The following is a 22437-nucleotide window of genomic DNA, read 5'->3' on the forward strand; positions in this document are numbered from 1 at the left end:
TTTTCAACCATCCTGAGACACACACACACACACACAMAMAAAAGGGACCAAAGGTGACTTGCATTCACTAATGCCACCTTTCCTCCTCTATAAATAACTTGCTTTCTTCCTCCAAAATTAATTTCCTGGACTTTTTCAAATCTCAGTTACTCTCTTCTGCTTCGTCAAAAAAAAATTCTTCAGGCTTTAGGCAGGCTCCCATTTCAGCTACTCCCTCAAAAGCGGGGGGAAAAGTCCTTTAGATTGCCCAGTAGCTCTGACACTTAGTTTTCCCATCCTTCACCTTCATCTTGTTTTTTTTTTCTCTTACCTACTCTGCCCTAAGAATTTCTCTTCTATTTCACTTCTTTGTAGTGAAGGACTACAAAATATTCCTTAATATTTAACATTAAGATGTCCTTACATATTTAAGCAACTTATTATTATACTAAATGGTTAGAAAAAAAATCAGATCTCCAAAGCAAATATATATAGATTAAATTTAGACATGAGACAAATTTKGGTATTATCCAGTAAAGGAGGATTAGAAAAAAAATCCACTGAAGAAATCAGTCTTACCCCCCAGTAACCTGTACAAAGCAGCAGCTGCCTCCTGACTAAATTAAAGCTCATAAGAAATGTGGAAGAGCCGTCAGTACTGATGCATATGTAATTCACTTTCTCTGAGTGGTGTAGTCTCATCTGTATGTACTGTAGCAGGAAATGGCTAAACTCCATCTTTGTAAGCTGCGGTTTAATTAACAAATACAGCCCCTGCCTTAGAAAAGATAAAATCCTCTGGGCTAATTGTAAGTTTAGAGATTTGAGAAAATAATCAGGACTAAAACAATGACATCCCCAAGGAAGAGGTCCCTTCAAGGAACAGGTTAATAAGATACGTAAATCTTGACATTGTTGTCTGAATGAGAGGTTGCTCTCTTACTTCATAAATCGTAATATGGGCCTGAAGAGCCTTCCTTCTTTTTCTCCGAGATCTGCGCRTTGCAAAGCACTGAACACTTCCTCTACTTGACTCTGCCACTAAGCTTTTTATTYTTCTGTCACAAAATATTTTCAAATGACTTGAAAGCAAATGCAAAAGAAAATCATCTTTGCAGTAATTAAATAATAATTACAGGAAAGATAATCCATTATATTGCTGTGGTGCACTGTGCACTGTATGCTATTGACAAGACAAAACAAAAAGCAATTGGCCAAAAGTGATAGCACAAATGAGGTATTTTTTCCATAAATTACTTTTTCACCTAAAACTGGAAAATATTTAACTGCTGGTCTCCAAGATAAGCTTTTYCTTTTCATATTTTTGGATCCCATATTTCTTTTCCTTTTCTCTGTTAGCAACTTCATTCCTATTTGCATCTCATGCACATAKAAGGTATGCAGATAAACAGAGAAGACACACTGTGGTGTGTCACTGGCAGAGCAACAACAACAACAAAAATGAAGCTGATCCAAATCTAATGCAGGGAAATGAAATGAGCTGTTGTTTCAGAACAACATACGTGTTGTTTCAGGGAAGTTCTGGGAGGCATTTGCTACCTTTCAGAAAACCAGCAATGTTGGTGGTGGCAATGGAGCAAACCTCCAGACGGCTTCGTCATTGACTGTGATAAAAATGCAAAGGTGATCTGTCACTGTTACCGCTTTGAAYCTCTGAACAGAGCTTCTGCACACTGTGCAGCTCAATATCTTCAACATCCTTGTCAACCTGTCTGCGCCACATGCAGTTTGTCAGGGCACCAAATGCGCAAACTGTGCCTAACGTAGGTGCTGTTTATTCAAGAAAAACAGTGCTTTGTAACCATGGTTTATTCCAACCTTCTCTCTCCCAAGTGAAATAAGGTATTATTGGCCAAAACGTGCAGGTTTGCTGGTTCAGCTCTGTTTGTAGTATAGTAGTACGGAGAAGGACTGGTGTAGTCTAGCTGTTACTGGAAGACCGTATCCTGCACACCTGATGAGGAGAGCTATGCCAACACGAATAGGGTCTAGTGCTGTCCTGAGTCACAAAATATCTAAAGAGTGGATGCACCATCATGCCAACACTGTCCCAAACCTGCTGGCTGTCAAATGGGGGAAAAAAGCAATCACTGAGTGAGAAGGACAGCTTCATAGCTCAGGCCTTGCAATAAAGACACAGTTCTTGGCAAAAATGTTGATGTGTTGTCCTATCACTGTGTATATGTGAGCTTGCTATGCAAGTTTCCATGGAAGTCTAAGCAGATCTCTTTCTTTAATTAAGGACAGATGGGATATGGTCTCCATGGTCGTCTTCTGTGGTTGGAAACTGAATTGAGCCTTAAATCTTCACTGAGTATAATGGGAGCAAGATTCAGTTGCCTAAATACAACAACAATTCAGGCGCCTCATGCCAAAGAGGTCAAAAGATCTGTGTATGGAGGCAGGAATATAACATAGACCTCATGGGAGACCRTCACCCAGGAGTAGTAGTTGGAAGTCAAACAAGATACTTCATGGTTTCTAAAATAACCCTGATCAAGCAACCGAATCCCACCACATCATGTGTGTAGGTGCCTTAATTTCAAACTAAATCCAACTCTAATTAGGTTAAGGCATATAGAGATACACAAACAACAGAATCTTTCAAAGCATGTAGCAATGCTAAATGCTTAACAAAGTTTTTCCTTGTAAGCTGATCTGCTTCAGTCAATTGAGAGTAAAACCCCTGGAAGTCTGTTCATTTTAGCTACTTCAGTTTAAGCATTGCTCTATGATACCCAGATGGTTACAAGGGTTTGCCTTCCAAGCCTTTCTTTCTATAAAACTCTGAAACCAGAATTGAACACTTTCAGAAAGATCAAGAAAGAAAGAAAGAAAGAAAGAAAAGATATACAATTGATACCCAGGATAACAGGAGTGATTTTTTTTTTGTCTCAACAATGAGCTGTGTACTAGGATAGACCCAAGCAAAGTGGGGAAGAGTCTGTACAACCACAGGACTATGAACTGTCAGGTAGAAGAGGCTCRTATCTTTTACTGACCATTGGCAGCAGCAGACAAGGAGGACTAGTACTTAGCTCCAGCAAGTAATGATATAGCCTTGTGCACCTTTACTGCTCTTTCTGAACTAACAAGAAATGCTGCCTTTTGGTCACATACYTATCCTCTTCTCTCCTTGTCTAGGCACAGATAGCAAGTGAATACAAAAATGCATAAAGAAACAGTGATAGTGGTATGTCTATCTTCATGCTACAGTATATCTCATTTTCTTAATCAATTACTTAAAAAGGTTTTTATGTGCCTGGTACAGACTAYTTTCAATGTCTCAAAAAAGAGCTCTACAGAGCTTCCTCCACTTTTCTCTAGATTATTCCACAGCTTGCTGCCTCCCTCCCTAAGCAAGCATTTCATTATATGATGCATGCAATTTCTGCTCCTTAATTACATTGCAGTGTTTCTAGTTATGTTCCTGTTTAATGTCCTAAATAATTCCTCTTGAACCTTGCCGTCTTATTCTTTAAATATCTGCACAATCGACTTGTGTCCTTGTTAAGCCGTTCTTAACTAATTTAAGTTATAGTAACAATAAATCACTTCTCAAGAATCAATCAGTCCCAAGTAACCCTACTGAGAAATGTTCTTTGAACTTGTATCCTAGTTTTCAAGTATCTCCCTGAGACAAATATTCCAGCATCAAAGCCTGACAAAGACAAACTACTTCCTTTCTGCGCCACRACATCAGGATCTGGCCTTTCTCGTTGCCCTCTCTCATAACAGCCTCACGTCTCACTGTTTGTTTGTTTTTCCTGACGTTACTATACRATATAGATCTATATCTCCCTGAGGTAATAGATTTCATTTGTCCAGGCTGCCTGTAGGGTTCTGCAAATYGCTTTTATTTTCTTGCTCTTGCCCTATCTTCACTATTATTTTTAAAGTTTTCCTCATTGGCAACCAATGGCAAGTTTAATTTTTGTTCATCTTTGTCTCTCAGATCACTCACATTATTAAACAGAACTTGATGATTTCTTTCTTCAACACAGATCAACTATGTAGGGAATTACTTGCTTAAAAATTAGCAGTTGGAATTTAGAGCTGAGGCAGTACTCGACTGTGCTAGATTAAAGGGTTTAACACAGAACAATAACACAACTACTGGTACAACGTATTTGTCAAACATCTTAAATGACAAATGTGTTGGAATCCAACAGTAATCCCTGTGCCACGAGAGCAGACATCTTCTCTTYCCGATTTAAACTACTGCTGAGTAATAGTACCTTTTGTTTATAGGTGTTCAGCTAATTTCAAGTTTCAAAGAGAACACGTCTATCTAAGCTAATTTACATTCATTTTTAAAGTAAAAGCATTTYCTAACCACAAATGTGAAATTCAATCCAATCTCCTTATACACTAAAGTTAGCTCAAGAGCTTTCTTCTTATGGCTTTTTATTCTTTTCAGTAGCAGTCTAGAGAGAACATCATCTGAATGTTTTACCTTCCTCCATCACCCAAAYTGCTGATTTAATTCTGTCACTGATACTTCTCTATCTGACCATGAGYCAGCAATGTGCCCTTGTGGCCAATGGTATCCTGGGGTGCATTGGGAAGAGTGTTACCAGCAGGTCAAGGGAGGTGATCCTGCCCCTCCACTCTGCCCTGGCGAGGCCTCATCTCGAGTACTGTGTCCAGTGAGACATGGAGCTACTGAAGAGAGTCCAGCATAGGGCTACCAAGAYGATGAGAGGGCTGGAGCACCTGCCACATAAGGAGCAGTTGCGAGAACTGGGCCTCTTTAGCCTGGGGAAGAGAGGACTGGGGGGGATCTTATCAATGTGTAAAAGTACCTGAAAGGAGGGTGGAGGGTGTCAAGGGGACGCGGACAAACTCTTTTCAGTTGTCCCGTGTGACAGGACAAGAGGCAACGGGCAGAAACTGGACTACAAGAAGTTCTGCCTGACCGTGAGGGGGAATTTCTTCCCTGTGAGAGTGACGGAGCACTGGAACAGGTTGCCCAGAGAGGTTGTGGAGTCTCCTTCTCTGGAGATATTCAAGGCCCGCCTGGATGCAACCCTGTCTAACATGCTCTAGGTGACCCTGCTGAGAGGGAAGGTTGGACTAGACGATCTCCAGAGGTCCCTTCCAACCTTACTGATTCTATGATTCTATCTGAATAACTTCTGTTCTGCTCAGAGAGATTCCTTCYCAGTTGCTTTCTGTCGGTGGGCAATTTGCCAGGCTTCACCTAGCTGTGGAACTTCTTCCTCATCCCTCTTGGCTAAACCAAGGGCTGCAGTAAAGAGAGCAGGATACAGTCATAATATTCTGAAAGGGTCAAATGCGGCCCTTTTTATTTAACTGATGGGCATAGAACTGCGGGCAGGTAATACATTTAGATCTGCATATAATAACAGTTTTTAAAGCATAAACATCAGCACGCCAATGAGAACAAAGATGAGAACCAACTCTGAAGCAACAAGAAATCTGCCCTCCTTCCCAGTCCAAGCTAAAGCCAAGCCCAGCAAAAGCAGGGGAAGCATTCACCTATACTGCTCTTGGGGACTCCCCTACTGCCCTGCACCTGCAGGCTTAGAAACGTCTTTCATCCCCTTGGCTTAGGGAAAGCTTGGCTCTCACCTTCCTTCCCCAAGCCCTTCATCTATCACGTTTCACAAATGTTTTTTGGAAGCAATTTGTACTTCGATGGTGTAGAACATGAAGTGGAGAAGAGGCTGGATGTCTGTGTAAGCCTAAAGCTGATTACTAATTTGTCACCCACATATCACCTACCCTAGAATCATTAATCATTGGGAGAGGTTCATGACAGCTTCAGAGCTTTGTTAAAAGGAAAGCTGGATGTAGTTTTGGAAAATACTGTAGGAGTTTATTTTTCTTCCAGCATATTTCCCCCCTGTAAAATTGGTTCCAAATTCATCACCCACACACGCTTTCCTGAATTTTAGCAACATTTATAGGCATGAGGCTCAGGGACAAGTTGGCTTTGTTTCTGCTCCCTACTCGCCCTGAGGAGTTATTCTGTCCACAAGAAGTAATGGGCAAGAATGCTGAGCAGCAAGGATTGAAAAGTTTAGCTGCTTATCTAGAAAAACAGGGCATGCCTGAAGTCATGGCAATGGACAAAACATGCTTCTGTGCCAGTGCTGAACCACTATTCCCTTCTGATTCTCTCTGAAACTGCAAAAAATATATTAACCAAACTTTTTCTGATCATCAGAAATGGCTRTTTCCTCTGCCTCTTGTCTCTTTTTGATTAGCCAAGAGAATGCAGCAGTGCAGTGGTGTTTAGCCCTGCTGCTGCTGGCTGCCCAGTACTAAGCTAGTCCACAGCCCTCCCTATGTTAAATCTGCTACGACCTTGAATTCCAGCATTCTCTGTGTTGGACGAAGGGCAGTGGACTTGAGCATTTCAAGTTCAAAACCTACATGTCTTTCAGTGTTCATAAATCCCATTACCCAGTTTCTATGAGATCTAGGAGCCTATGGCTTTATGGTATTCCCTCAGCCTTGCTTTCTGCCTCTTCCTGTTCTCCTGTTCCCATCTGTTCCCACATTTTTCCGTGTTGTGCTGTCACAAGTGGATTGCACTTGCTCTTAGCTGACAAGTCCTTCCAAAAGCCAAAATAAACCTTGCTCTGGATCCCATCTCTTTTCCTAAGACCACTTCTTGTGCTTTGCCAGGTACTGCACTGTTGTGTTTGTGTAAGAAGCTAGCCCTGCTCCAGCCCCTTCTGCTGTCACATCCTTCCCAGACTCCAGGCAAAAGCTCCCAGTCTCTCCATATAACCTCTCTAGCTTTTATCACTATGCCATAGAATCACAGAATCAGTAAGGTTGGAAGGGACCTCTGGAGATCATGTAGTCCAACCCCCGCTGCTCAAGGAGGGTCACCTAGAGCATGTTAGAGAGGGTTGCATCCAAGCAGGCTTCAAATATCTCCAGAGGAAGGAGATTTCACAGCCTCTCTGGGCAACCTGTTCTAGTGCTCTGTCACTCTCTCAGTGAAGAAATTCCATGCCAAGGCTCATTTTGGTCAGCTTCCAGCCTTCCAGCTTCACTTGATTAAGACAATATTGCCTCTACTGCCTATGCACACAGTGCACAGTATTGCACTGTCTGGATATGAGTGCTGACTTAAGTGCCCCAAGAGACTGACTTAAAATTCCACAATATACATGTTTAGAAAATTGCATTTTATTATCATCATGGCTTTTGCATCTTTGAAAATTGAATTAAAGCTTTTCTCAGCAACTATGGTGATGCCTTTCAGATCATCAGCAGAAGCTGAGTCTGATGTAAGTCACCTGATTTATAGAATCTCAGGATTCACATAAAGCTATAAAATTCTGGYGAAAATCATGAGACTTCACACCACTGTTAGTAACTCATAAATATCTATTTAATGGAATTCCTCTTTGCTGTATGTGCAGTTTTGAAGTGTAAAGAAACATTTGCAACCATTCTTAAATCCCTCCATCCGAATACTTTCAGTGCCTACATTCCTGGTCTAGATGCAAGTATTTTCTCTGTGAGAAAATACAGTTTGTGTTATACAGGAGGTTAGATTAGAGTAATGGTCCTTTCCAGTCCCCAAATTTATAAGGCTGTTCTACTCTGTTGTTATTCCTTTAAGTATTTTTAATAGAGTTTTCTTCAAGYAGGACTGGCTTTCCTAACACGACTGAAAAGTTGCAGTGGTTAGGGAGATTCTGAAGCAGATCTAGGAATAACTGATCTGTACATATGCAGCAAATCCAGCACATGTGGATATATGAATCAGATCAAAAGCACCTGCACTGTGGAGTTCATGCATGCAACCACATGAGACAGTCCTCTGGCAGGTCTGCTACAGACCGACTCTCTTTCAAGTGCGATAGCATTTTCTTCTGTGACATCCCACAGGAATGGGAGTAGCTTCATGAAAAAAAACCTGCAAAGCTATTCCCTTCTTTAAAGAACCTATAGGACAATTGATAATGGCTATAAACAGCACCAGCTCCTTAGAGATTATCCTGTGTATCACATATTAATATGATTGGTACAGTAGTATCTGGATCTCTTATTAAAATCCCTAGAGCCACCCCCATACAAACAATAAATAAAAATTATTTAAATAGATAAGAGTCATTTTCCATCACAACAACTGTCAGTTCAGTGAGTCTACATTTGGGATTAATTTGGCCCACTACAATTATTTTTGCATCTGAACACACCATAAAATCTCTATATAGAGATAAATTAAATGGGGAAGAGCAGTACAAAAATTATTTACAATAAATTACGAAATTAAACAAGATGGCAAAGTAATCTCTGCACAGATGAACCACTAAAATATAATTAGTGAGACTCTGCAAAAGACCGAATATTCCTGAAATAGCTTTAACACGTCTTGAATAAGATATGATCTTGGCATACATTTAAATCCCTGTTCAAAACAAAAAAAAAAAAAAAAAAGAAAGAAAGAAAAAAAAAAGAAAGAAAGAAAGAAAAAGAAAAGGGAGTATGAGAGTATGATAGAGATATTGATCTATGGGACTGGAAAGCTGAAAAGATTACTAAGAAAAGATTACTTTTCTTTTACAGGTTTCTAGTCTGCAGGTAATCCAGTATCATAGTGCCCCAAAGAAGAGCTATTTTGTAATTCAGACCAGATGACAATGGACAGATGGACAGACGAAAGGAAGGATACACAAGCCCAGGATTTAAAAATATGATTGCCAAAGTCAGGCTGCTTAAATCGTGACCTTACTTTCAAGTCATGAATCATTGTTAGTCTTTCTGAATTAGACTTGTAGCTCTTCTCTGCAATCTCACTAAAATTTGACTAAAATTTGACTCTATTGGATTTCACTGTAAGGTATCTACTTTCAAATGGTAGATAAYAACTTTAGGTGCATTGTCCCTTTCCATAATGAACTGAACTCCAGATTTATTTTGATAAATTTTGATATCCAGAGCTATCTATGCTGTAATTTGTTTTTATTTAATTAAAAAGGCTGGAACTTTCTAAATTAAAGAACACAGTCAGGAGCTTATATGTCTAAAATGATARGAACAAGGAGAAAAATTGCTTTCAACAGCTGCTGTTCTGTTCCTGCACATCTGCACATCACCTGGCTGAACTCACAATAATGCTAAGAAAATGACAATTTGCTTGTACTATTTAAAAACACTCCTTCCAATAGCCATAACTTTACCAGAAGTTTATCAAGGTCATTCAGGTTTAAGAAAGCATAACAAAAAAATAAAGAGGGCCTTATACTGCATCCTGAAAATAAAATATTATAGGCTCCGTCTGTGTAACACAGAAGAACGTTTTGCCAGCTAGAGGTTCCTCTGAACTGGACCCGTCAGGAGAGGTTGATCTCACCTATCAAGGGGGCGCATACGAAACAAAAGACAAGTCTCTCAGGACCCAAATGTTATTGGATGATATGGACCAAAATGAATATGCTTGAATTTCAAAGCAGAAGCCAAAGTGGCCAACAGAGGACAGTTGGAGCTATGGAAGCCTCATGTGACTCATACATCTAATTAAACAGTCAGTCTCATTTCATTACTGGCTGGTGCTCACATACATTCCTCACTCTGGCCCCATTTAGGTAAAGTGATTATAATTCAGTCTGAGGTGTAGGAGACATAAATGTACACATTAAAAATCCGCATCAGTTAAGAAGTGCTTTAATTTCCTAGGCAAGCCGAGGTGGCGAAGGATCTCTAAACCACAGCCATTACTTGAGACTTGAGCAACTGGGAATTCAAGAGCAGATCTAGGCAGCTGAGCTCATTACGAAATGGCAGACAAGCTGCCTCCGCTGAGACCAGCGATAGCTCTCAAGATATTTTCACCAGCCGATTTCACCTGCCTTGTGTTGTGGGAGCTCTGCCAGCTTCCTCCTCTCATAGTCTGGTTCCAGCATTTACCATTTAGCCTCACGAAAGACAGTGTGTTACMAAGCTGAGCATCATCATACCAAATGACACAGCTTCTTAAAATACACCCCGACTCCGTCTGCCAAGTTCTTCCCTGTTGATACACCAGTTACATCTGACTTGAGGAAAGCGTATGGGTAATTGATCCACTGTCATAACCCCACGCTGACATCCCACAAAAAGTCATGTTGGTGTCATGACACCTTATGTCTGACTGTTATCAAAATATGCCAGCAAAAAGGGTCAAATCAGTCATCAAAGCTAGTTCTGCATATGGCCTGGAAAAGCTGCCATTAAGCCAACACAGTTTCTTCATCTCTCCCACAACTACAACCACACTGAACAAGTTAAAAGGAAGAAAGAAAGCGTTAATGATGACAGGAAAGCATCACCATAATTTTAAGTTAAAATTAATTATCCCAGAAAGGATGTTTGAGGATTAACGTTTTCACAGTATGCTATAAAAGTAAAGGATTACAATGGATAGGTTATGATAAAAATACTTACAATGTTCCTTATATGTTTCAACATAATTGTCAGTTGGGTGCCCTCATAGGATATGACTAATTGCACTCCAGGCTTATGATCMGTTGATTGAGGACCTAAAATAGGCCAAATCAATGGAATTTTTTTAGTGACTAGATCAGTGTAAATACATATCTAAAATACTACTTCACACAGGAACTAATACATAAACTGATGATTACCTGCTTAAMTCAGGGATGAAATTAGAAAACATTGATAACGAGTATGATACAAACATTTAAGGAAGTGGTTTGACATGTGGTGCTCATTTTCTTGCTTGTATATTCACTGACAGTGAGGTTCCAGGCTTTCTAATTGACACCAGTCAGAATTTTGGTGGGAAATTTATSCTTAAGTTGTAAATAAGTGGAGGGTTTTTTTGCAGCCATCGATGGCACTAAACACTGTTGTTGCGATGCTTCCGTATAGCTAAAAACGTTGGATTTTTTTGTAGTTCCCAATAGAAATAAAAAAATGATATAAAGGTTTGCAGACAGGTTCCAAAATAATCATAGATTTACAATAACAATATCTATACCTAACAGATATAAGTTTTGCCTTCCTCATTCTGTATCTGTCTCTGTTCCAGGCTTGTTTTCATGCAGGCAATTGCTTTCACAGATTTTTTTCTAAAATACATTTACAGAGTCTAACTCTCTTCCCACTGAAGTCAGTGACAAAACATTTTTGAGTTTCCAAGCAAGAAGAACCAAGCTCATAATATGGAAGAAATGACTGAGCATATCCTTTTCCTTCTTTCTGCTGGAGGCATTGAGCCAGCGGTTTTCATTGCCAAAAAGGTGGTTCCTTTAAGTGGGGTAGGTAATGTAACTTACCTGACTCATGGAGATGGTGGAGAAAATACACAGATGGTTTTTACCATGACATATCAGGTAACAGGCATGTTACCATGGGTGGAGCCCATGGTGTTCCCCACAACGTGATCACTGAAGACAGGACAAGCASTGCCTGGCTAAATTAGCCCACTTTTACTTATGCAAACAGGGCTTCATTTGTTTAGACGGAAACCACGCTACATCCAATAGTATCTATTTACATTATTGTAGAAAATAAGAATTTAACCCTGCTAACCTTATGGCAAAACAGTGAGCTTGCATGAACTGAGTTCTCCTTTACTTACCTCACTAGGAAAAAAGTAGGTGACCTTAAGAGCTCAAACAGAAAAGCGCTGCTCSCCTGCATGTGCCTTGCAGTCTGCCACCCTGACACACTAGCCTTAAACCCACCGAGTGGGACGAGACAACGACACGAGCCAGTACAATATACTAGTAACTAATTCTYTAAATAGAAATGTATCTTTCTAAAAGAGGCAGGAATAAAGAACGATGATGAGAATTAAAGAATCACTTTCACACAGTAGGATTACGCACTCGCAGTAGGAAAGTTTTGGGGGTGTATTGGGACTGTTTGTCCTAAATAGCATCACCAACAGACAGGATTTTCACATCTTCCTTTTAGTCTTAGCAGACATTTGTGGACTCATTTTTGCTCTCTCTCTCTCTCTTTCTTTTCCACATGTGCAGCAGAGTTGTTACCAGTCAGGGSTGTAAGAACAAGACATCAAACTCATCTCCTCAGCTTTTCCTCTGTTATTCAGCAGAGGATGCAGCAGAGGGGAAGTTACAGAAAACAAGCCACATCATTGGCTATATTTTTATGCAGAAACCGAAAGCATAAACTCTAGAGTGAAYGAGGCTAAAGTAACTGCTAAGCAGATAGAATTACAGTGGTGTAATGTACTATGGACACCCAGAGCCATAATATAAATTTTCCAAGCAGTCTGGATACAAACACTTCTGAGCATTTGGTGTTTGAACTGGAATTTTAGAATATGAATCCATCTCAAATTTCTTTCCTTTAGAGACTACACAAATTCATTTTTAATCACATCCTAATTAGAGAAGGGCCTGAAACAGACTCCTGAAGAATTGAAATCTTATGATGAAATCACTAAGCTGGGACTTGGAAGACATAGGTGCAGTTCTTCATTTGTTGTTGTCCTTTATGAACTTTGATAAATCACTTAGCTAGGCAATACCTTATTTCATTGCTTGTAGTATGCAAATAGGGACAGGGAAGGATARGGGACAATAGGAGATGAAAACTTCATGAACCAGAAAATGTTATTTTTTTTTTTTTGAGGGTAAAAAAAGCAAGCAAAATTTTTTTTTCTTCCCCCATCCAAAGCCATAATTTTGCCATTTTTTAAAAAAACATGTGAGACTCTTCCTTTAAGTTCCAATAGGAAAGTTACCTAGAGTATGAAACACAGTGTAATACAAAGGAGTCGTGCTTGAACATAAGGGCACAATTCTCTTGAGGGGCTTTGTTAATATTGTGAATTGTAGTGGGTCATCCTGAGCAGTTTAGAAAAAGCAGATCTCAGAGACTAAATYGTATCATTTGTATTCAGTTGCGCATTATGCCTTTTCTTTCCTACCAGTACTACTATTGTTTTTTCTGCTTTATTTAGGTTTTATAGCATGAATGTTTATATCCAGTGGAGGAATTTTTCTATGGGACTTTGCATTTTCACTTTCAAGAAGCAAATGCAAATAAGCTTTTAATCAAGTTGAAAATAATGAAAAGCACAGGAGGGGAAAATGCACTTCTAATTGAGTATTCAAAGTGAAGTCTGAAAAAGACATTATAAGCATGGCTATTACTTAAATATTTACTTTTGCTATGTAATACATTGAGCACTAACTAACAAAAAAAATTAAATGTAGGAAAAGGAAAAAGGAACCAAAGGCAAGGAGTCTGATGCACATGGGAGAAACTTCTATCATTTACGTTTCATAATAAAAGACAGTTACTGTCATCTACACTCAGCTGTTAGATTGTATTTTAGGTTTTTCCCACATTCAGTCCCTTTGAAATCCAGGTGATTTTATCTTCAAATGTTAATAATTATTTCTAGTTTATCCAGCTTAGGCAGATGGACTTGAGCTCAGGCCCTGCATTTTTAGGAACTCTCAAGCTCTTCTTGCCCTCCATTGTAGGCAAAGGCCAAATGCTGGTYAGTTATAGACGTAGGTTAAAGCCTCACTGATGCAAGATTTTCCTGCCAGGAATGGATTCTTCACACACTGGTGTCACTGGAAAAGCTGTGAAACATGAAATGAGAGGACCTGGAGTTTGACKGCCCATAGCCGAAATGAGGTTCACAGTATTTTATCCAGAGCGAAGATGAAAGTCAGCTGCCAATACATACTGCAKAAGAGCTCAAATGTTGTGATACTTTACAATCTCTTTCATCAAGGAACACATACACAGGAGCACTGTGGATCCATTTCTTTCTTTTGGATGACAAAATTAAGGAAATTAGTGTTCAAATTAATTCCTACCTAGGGTGGTACGATCYCCGGACTTGTCAAAGGTATGGTTCCTTTCTTCATCTAGATCTTTTATAGCATGGTCAGGAACCACCAGCCATTTATTCCATATTTTGTGCAATGTATTCAATTTAAAACAAGTTCTGCATTATGCTTTGCACAATGCATGAGAAATACAAACTGCGATAACTGCTGTACAGAAGATGGACCAAATCTTCTGCAGGGAAACTATATTTACTGATACACTGCATTTCACATGTGGACTACAAAGCAATGTGTGAATACTTAYTAAATAAATATCACAACACTACCATAAGGGCGCTAAGTATTACTCTCTCCTAACCCTTAGATTTGTCTCATAACTTTCTTCTTGCTGATGGTCTGTTTTGACACCTGGCATCAAAAGGGTGCTGGAACCTGTTTTGTTTCCCAGGAACAGCCTTAGCTGACTGGCTGCTTGCTTTAGCTACAGCTTAGAAGGGAATGATAAGCCTCCAATGATTTCAACTTCAAATACACAGCTGTAGATACATACAGACACAGATGCATAACACCTTCTCATTSCTTTAGTCCTGTAAGCCAACATGAAGTACCGATGGCCAGTGAAACACTACATGCATCTGAAATAGAAATGCAACTTGTGGCCAAAGCTTTACATTGAGAATGAGCATTAGACAGAAACACTATGTAACATGAGAAAAAAATATCCTACTCTCCCTAGGGACTATTCAAGAGGACTGGGATTCTGCATGGAGATGCATACTGCACAGTTTTTCTTTTCATGAAGCTTGGATTTTGCTTTAGAAAGACACAGAGTCAGCTCCTTCAGTGCACTAAATGGACAGAAGCCCACTAAAATGAACCAGGCAGTCGGCACACATGCCAGAACTTGACCTATGCTGTACACTGTTATAGCAAACAGCAAAGACTTCATGATTGTGTAACTTTGACAGAACAGTCTGAAATATTAATACTTTCAGGGGATATAACATTGAGAACAGAAAAATAAACTACATAGATTGTTATCAAAATGATTTTGATGGATTTTTTTTCTTGCTTGTTTTTAAGGGCTTTTATAAAATGCTGTCTGTGAAATCATTCCTGTTGTATCCTGCTCTTCCTTTCTTGTAGTGAGCTTGGTATAATGAAATGCTGACAAAATTCAGTATAATTCAGAATTCACCCCACTGGGAATACTGAATCAGTATTCATGTCAAAGTAAATTTAGCACTGTTTTTTAATCTCTTCATTGCTAGGAGCACAGCACAAATTCATACATTTTAATTTTTATTTTACTTTAGTAAGTGTAATTACCTACAACATTTGTAAAATAAAACAGTATAAGAAAAAGATACTATCTTGATCAAAATTCATAACCTGCTTGTACCGGGTACTGGCTTTATTTTATATTGATCCTAACTGAGAGACAGATGATTTGATTGTGTAAAGGCTGAGAGAGAAATCACCATGCTCATGGAAAGGTACAACTCATATTAAAGCCATATGAAACCTGAGTTACTCTTTAAACTAGACAAAAATGAAGGCTCTTGTAAGCTCGTAAAGCAATGAAATCTGTGGGTAAAGGGTGTATTTGCTTCACAGTAATTGCCTCTCCTCTGCAACTTATCTCCTGCCCCAGCTCCTGACTATGGCATTTCTAAAGAGCTTACTTTCAAATCGAGAGCATTTCAGGGCACTCTCAGCAAATAAGACCCTCCAGAGCTAATGCACTGTGCTCTTCCCAGCCACTCTTCACTTGCTACTTTGTGGCTAGGCATAGTCATCCACCTYGTGCCTTAGCCTGGCTTGTCTTCTCCTTCTCACAGGCTGGATCTAGGTATGGTGGARGGTGTCATGCAATGTACAGATACGTGAGCTGGCTCACAAACAGGTGGAGGAGGACATGGAATACAGAATAACTCCAACAAGAAAGGTAAAACTTAAAAAAAAAAATTGAAGAGCACATGCTCTTGAATTAGCACAGGCACTTCTCTTACCTAAGCTAGCCCATTTACAGCTAAAATCATGTACTTCCACAGTTCACTGCAGTTCACTGTGGACTAGGTATGCTCCTCACCACACTGCCCAGAACTGGTGTCACACCAAAAGCAACTCAGGCATCATCCTTGTTCTCTGTTTTTACAGAGTGTAAACTAATTAGACCCTTGTATGTAACACACATTCTGTTAATAAATAATAATAATGAATTTTCTAGGCCAAAGGGAGATCTTTTTTTTTTTTTTTCCTCTCAGGCACAGGTTTTGTGCTGAGTCTAGAAACAATGTGTCCAAACTTCAAAAGACAGAGTTCCTTATTAGGAAAAAAAAAAAAAAAAAAAAAAAAAAAAAAAAAAAAATCCGGCTAACTATATTGACTGAGGCTGGAGATATTAATCTCCCCTGACCAGGCTGTGACCGTCATTTAACAGGACCAGTAACTTCACAGTGAACGAGTAGATTGGGTTATCTGTCAAACAGCTTTCATTGAGCACTCAGTAAATACATTCTTACCTTTATTTCTTTATTTTCTTCTCTGATGGTGACACTACTGACTACAAAATGTAGGGCTCACTCTTCCACTGATATTAGGTAGGAACCTCACTCCAGGAGCTATGACACTGTAACTTAATTCTCAACTTTATTACAGGCTCAATTCATGCTTTTGCATGAGATATTTACACCTAAATTCTCCATAATTCTTATGCACCTAAATCCTACTGAAACGTCAAAATTCCTCTCAGGATCTGGGGCTTAAATTTCCTTATGCCTCAGCTCACTCTCACATGCCTACGTCTTTGGTTAAAGAGTCTACAGAGACAGGCAGTCCCTGGATCCAGACTACAGGTTGCATTTGAACTCTGGTTTGGATTTTTTGTGACAAAATTTAGCTTCGTATCTTYCCAACACTGAGGCCATCTTTGCAGTATCTGCTTTTGTATAGGTTAGAGCAACCATTAGCAATTTCCAATTGCTATAATGAATGTAATGTGATAATGGCATACCCTAATCAAATAAACTCCACACAGGGGGAATCTTCCAAAGGCCGAGAAGCCAGAGTGGGATTTACTTTGTTCTGAGGGATTAAATAAAAAAGTCATAGCAAAACAGACAGTAAATCCCCTGTCTGCGGAGAGGAGATATCAACATAATGGACATCCAAACAAAATATCCTGAGATACTTGCAGTCCTTTCTAAAATGTGGATAACTGGTGATCTTGGAAACTTCTTATCACTTGCAACACATAACAACTGGCTGAATTGTTCCAGTGCGGAGTGCAGCTGCAGGCTTCTTTACGAGATTTTGTTTTGCCGAAAAGCTCACTGCTGAAGACGATCTTCAGTGCAGTGGAGGACAATAAAATATTCGTGGTTTGCATCATATGGCTTAGGCTTTGCTGCTTAATGTTGTAACACCAGAGATTAGATTAAATTAGGTGCTGGATAGAAGAGGGAAATGGGTTAAGTAACTACAAAGGTAAAGGGAATAATGCAGAATCTGATTTAGTGAGAAGTGAATTACAACTATCATTAATAATGTATGCCTGGGCATTAACATAATGAACTGTTATTTACCTGCTGCATTCATTGTGCAAATGACTTCTTTAGAAGTCATCCCTAATTTCCTTTGCTTGTCCAAATACTCATTGTGCGTTGTCACGACTCAAATCCTTTCCTCTAGATTCTTCCCTGAAGATTTTGTTTTGTAAAACAAGAAAACTGCCACAGTTTGTGCAAATAAACATTTACTTTGCATGTAGGTATGCTTATTCAAAAAGAAATGAAGCAAGGGTGAAGAGAATACGCCAAAGTGAAATAAACCTGCAGGTCATATTACTAAAACATTTTCAAAGATCTTCTGAAGCTAGGAATTATTTATTGGATATCTATATAGCCACAAAAAAAATGCACTAAACACTTCAGACACGCCTTTGCATTACTACATTTAATATTATTAAAGACCTCCTGATTAGAAAACAAATAAAATTAGTAAACCACATACCTAACATCACAGATGATGATTCTTCTGCCAGCGTATTTTTGGACCAATTCAGGAAGAAGCTGAGTACCAGCTCGTTCTGGAAGGAAACAGAAATACTTTAGGGAATATCATATGTTGTATATCTGTTCCTTAAATTAATTCATTCAGAGCAGATTGCTGGTAGGTTTCTGATGTATATATTAGAATCAGCAACAATGGGAAGCCTTTCCCCTCCGATCAGGGCTAGGAAGCCCTTACTACTGTTGTRCTGCTTTGGGATAAAATCAAGGCCCTAACCACTTCCGAAGGAAACAACTTCTACATAGGCACTGGTGGGGACAGTGTTGCCCCTTATCACTGGCTCAGGGAGGCTTCACTGCTGCCAGCTGGGCTCCTTTCTATCACCATACTTTTAAATAGCAGTGTGCCAAGTAGGCTATATATACACATTCTTACTTCATCCATGGTGTCTCAATATATATATATATATATTAGCAGAAGCAGCTACTTTTACAGTGAAACAAATGCTGGAGAACACCTTTTCTGTGTATGAATTTTGCCCTTGGCACAGGACCAACACCTGGTATCTGACCTAACTTGTAGCCTCCCTTATGTTTAGATGCCGCATATACCGTGCACGGGGGCTTAATCAACACTCCCACTGAACAGGCCCACACAGAGTTAACTCCTACCAGACAGCAATGGGGAATGAAAGAGATGATCATATTCCCCCATCCTGCTTAAGGAGTCATCCACCTTATGCACTGCACTATAATTTTTATTTTTATGTGTGTGACCTGTACTGCTCCAGTGAACATATATAACAGGTAGTTACATCTAGCTTTAGAGAATTAAAACAATAAACCTGACCTTCAGTTTTGAGTATTGTGGAAGGCAATAAAAATATGAATTCTGAAATGAGCTCTTATGACTCTGAATCAAAGGTGGACTGTAACTGCATTTTATTAGTTTTTTCATAAAGCTGCATTTCAGAATGCACATTTGTTTAAACACAGCTAGAATTGCTACATTCATACTGATGTTACTTGGACTGACACTGTAACGAATTGGCTGAAGAAGAGACTTTTCAGATTCTAGCATTAAAATGTCATCATTGTTTTTTTCCAGGCTGTGGAAAATAATGTGTCTCTTATCAACAGGATGTACTTCATGCAGCATTTGTCTTGTTTCAGTTTGACAAGATGTGGCATGATTTGTGCAAGAAAAAAAAAACTCAAAATGGAAGAGGTTAGTGACAAATGCAGCTAGTGTGCGGTTAACATCTGGGTTAGACAGAAGAACAAGATGCGTACAATCAGCCTGGAGATAAGATTCAGCAATTTGGATTTATTTTAGCAGTTGCCTCTTATTATTCATTCTACTGTTTGGAATTTTTCCTCCCACACTGATATTTTCTTTCTTTCTTTTTTTTTTTTTTTTTTTTTTTTGTTTTTTTTCTTCCTTTTTTTTTTTTTTTTTTTTTTTTTTTCTTTTTTTTTTTTTTCAAAAAAGATCAACCAAAAAGCTATTTTCCTTTGACTAAATGACACATGATTAAGCTATTAGCAACGTATACTGCTGCCCATTCTGAGTATTATCAATTATTCTCTCCTTTTGTGAGGCTAGCTTATAGAGGAAAGCCCATACACCTGCTTCAGGCTGTGGCAGCTTTAAATAACAGGGTTATTCTCTGTGGATCTGCATTTGCTCTTTTAGCACAAGTCCCAAGTGTAGGGAATCTCAAGGGTTGAAAGAGTATATTTTTGGCAGCTCGGCYTTTACTTGACAGCATGAAAATAAGCAGAGAAACTTAAGTAGCCCTTCTAGTTCAAAGATCTTGAGAGAAGTAGGCAGGAGGTAGAAGGAAGGATACACTGACTGACTTGAAAGCGAAATAAAAAACCCTGTGCTGAGCAGCTTGGTGTTCTGCTTTCTCTCTGCTCACTCTTTCATTAGGGTACAGACAGGCTAGTAAATAGGAAACAGGAAGATTATTTCAGGTGATCGTTCCAATTTCTCGCTTCTAAAGGAAAYAGCACTCTGAAAAAAATGTCAGTTTAAAAACACAAGTGGACTTGGTGCAAAATTTTACATCAGGCACGAATGTGATAGGCATATACGCTGCCGATGCCACAGGGCTCATTTCAAAGCATTCCTTGTCTGTGTCTACTGTACTCAGCCTGATACTGAAGCATGTGGGGAAGCAACAAGGCTAATGACGGCAAATGGAAAGGAAAAAAAAAAATCGACAGGTCAGGTTACAGGGACATATTTTGCAGTTTATCCAGAGCAAAGTGCTTCAAAAGGCATGGAGGTGATCCCTTATATGTTTGCAGCAGTAGGCACTTTTCACCCTGCTGCTCATAAGACAGCAATTGCTCCCTGAGCTGAGTAAGCCTGCCTACTGCAGGACAGCAGCAGTTAGACTTCCTTCAGCAAAGCAAACTCATTCTTACGGTCATCCTTGGTCAGCAGACCACTAAAGCACAACCTGAGCTTTCGACTGGTTCCTAAATCCYGTTGAAGCAGTCAATGGGACTTCAGTCAGTTGGGCTCCAGTCAACAGGGCTGCAGCATTTGTTCAGAGCTAAGCGTGCATCTATTCACATTGCTAAATGGAAGCAGACACTCAGAGCCTTAAGTATGTGCATCATCAAAAGTGTCTGGCAAATTATTTTGGTGGATAGAGTCTGCTTCTACATAAGCAGTTACTACCACAAACACGTGCACCCGTAGGTGGGAATCTGAGAGACTCTCTGACAAACTTGGCCGACAGACATGCACTGACGATGACCACCAACACCCACCTATCCTTTCTCTCTCAGAATTACTACCTTCAACTCAGCAAATACAAATTAAATTCCCTAAGACACTCTCCATACTGGAATTCTTAGGAATGCMTCAAATTACATGTCTAAGTATTCTTACCTATTAAGAAAATAATCTTCAAAATGTAATTTCTGGTATTTTTCCAGACCAGTCAAAACCACTAAGCTGTTGGGGAGCACCCAGGCAGGTACTGGCACATCGGTGCACATCGGTGTTGCTCTGCTGAGAAATCACGATCTTTATTCAGCCATTATACTCAAAAGGGACAAATTCCATCTTCCTTTACACTAGGATACAACTGAATTATGCAATTTCACAGGCCTCAGGGACTGAGCCCTGCACTACCGTAGCACAGCAGAATTTACCTAGTGCTCTCCATCACAGCCTAACTAGAAAAGCACTCTGCTGTCAGTGAAACACAGACAGGCTTCCAGCTAGATTTATCTAATTTTGTGACAAAGAACAGCCTGTGCTGTACCATCAGCTAGCTTTTCAACTGTGTTAGGGTACACTGGGAGTCAGAGAACACATGAGCACCAGTTATTCCTCAACAGGACGAGGAAGCAGCAGGAAAGAAGGAAATCGGGAAAAAAAGCTGACCTTGCCGCAGCTATTATATCTTCAGGAAAGGCCGAGGGAAAAGAGGAGACTTTGAACCCTCTCCATTTTGGCTCGGCTTGACATCGGCCTGCTGGAGTACACGAGCGGTCAGAGCTAAGGGACCCACACCCCTCAGGGGCACCTTCTGCTCGCACTGTTAAATAACTCCATACGGGGACCGCTGGAGCTATTTTCCGAGGGCTGTAAATCCAGAGTAGCTCCGGTGAATAAAATACTAATGAAATATGGGAAGCCCGATATCAAACTTGATTACTTTTATAGTGTAAAACATTAGTCACTCCAAAACAAGGCTGTGGGCCTGGTTTTCACTGTGTGTTTGAAAATGAGTGTATATAATTTACAATCATTGCCATTTACATCCACTTTAAAGCTTTTTTACGCAGCCACAGTGCAAAAGACTTTACCTATAAGTAACCATAAAGCCGTTTATGGCATATATATCCACAGCTGATAAGCTGTTTATGGCATATATCCACAGCTGATACACTGTTTGCTTACCTGCCTGCATTAGTTTTATCTTTGACTCCAAAGWTTTTAGAATGATAATCTGGACACTTAAAAATAAAATTTGTACAGAGGCAAAATCCAGTATACCTCACTTCTTTCTATTTGTTAGCCTTCTGTACTTTTTACTGTGCTTTTTATGCTTTTGCCACCCCCCTCTTTGCCCCAAAATCCAAGCCCACCACATTCGCATACAAAACCAATCTATTTGAAAGATGTGGGACAAATAATGTATGTTTATTTAAGGCTATGTATTTTTGCAAGATCAGTATGTACATCGAATGTCTTTGAGCTACACTATCAACAACAGTATCCACAAATTAATTGTCAATTCATTTAAATGATGAGAGATGGGGAAATTATCCTCAGAGAGTTACTAGCTGGCTGATCGTACCAAATATACACAGACTTACCACATGAAACATCGCTTTATATTCAGTTTTGTAATTCGTGTTTTTTATTTGTAATGCCCAGGTGCAACTTGTCCTTTCAAGATAAGCAAGAAAAAATTCAGCTTTTTCAATAGCTAAAATGCTGCTGCTTGACACCAGAGCCAAGAGCTGACTCAATTAATGGAGCCTTACTTTGCTTTTGTGTCCCCAGGGAGTGCGCAACCCTATAACACAGCATTAAGATGACAAGCCGCTAGGGCAGTCCTATTTACATGATGTTACGGGGTTTGGACTGCAATCTCTATTCAGCCCATCACTCAGTT

General features: G+C 39.5%; 1 protein-coding gene across 3 annotated transcripts in view; it reads right to left on the reverse strand.

The window, feature by feature from the left end:
- Positions 1–22437, reverse strand: part of PIK3C2G (phosphatidylinositol-4-phosphate 3-kinase catalytic subunit type 2 gamma) — a 220371-nt gene that overhangs the window by 28397 nt on the left and 169537 nt on the right. For 2 of the 3 annotated variants that reach the window (XM_085324048.1, XM_085324047.1), the window contains exons 29-30: positions 17790–17865; positions 10417–10511 (exon numbers count right to left, since the gene is read on the reverse strand). In XM_085324048.1, coding sequence (XP_085180174.1) covers positions 10417–10511; positions 17790–17865 — 171 coding nt within the window. The remainder of the gene's footprint in view (positions 1–10416; positions 10512–17789; positions 17866–22437) is intronic. The other variant, XM_085324049.1, reaches the window with a different exon arrangement.

This window comes from Rhea americana, unplaced genomic scaffold, assembly GCF_003343005.1.
Source record: "Rhea americana isolate MKP2758 unplaced genomic scaffold, rheAme1 scaffold_9, whole genome shotgun sequence".
NCBI classification, from domain to species: domain Eukaryota; kingdom Metazoa; phylum Chordata; class Aves; order Rheiformes; family Rheidae; genus Rhea; species Rhea americana.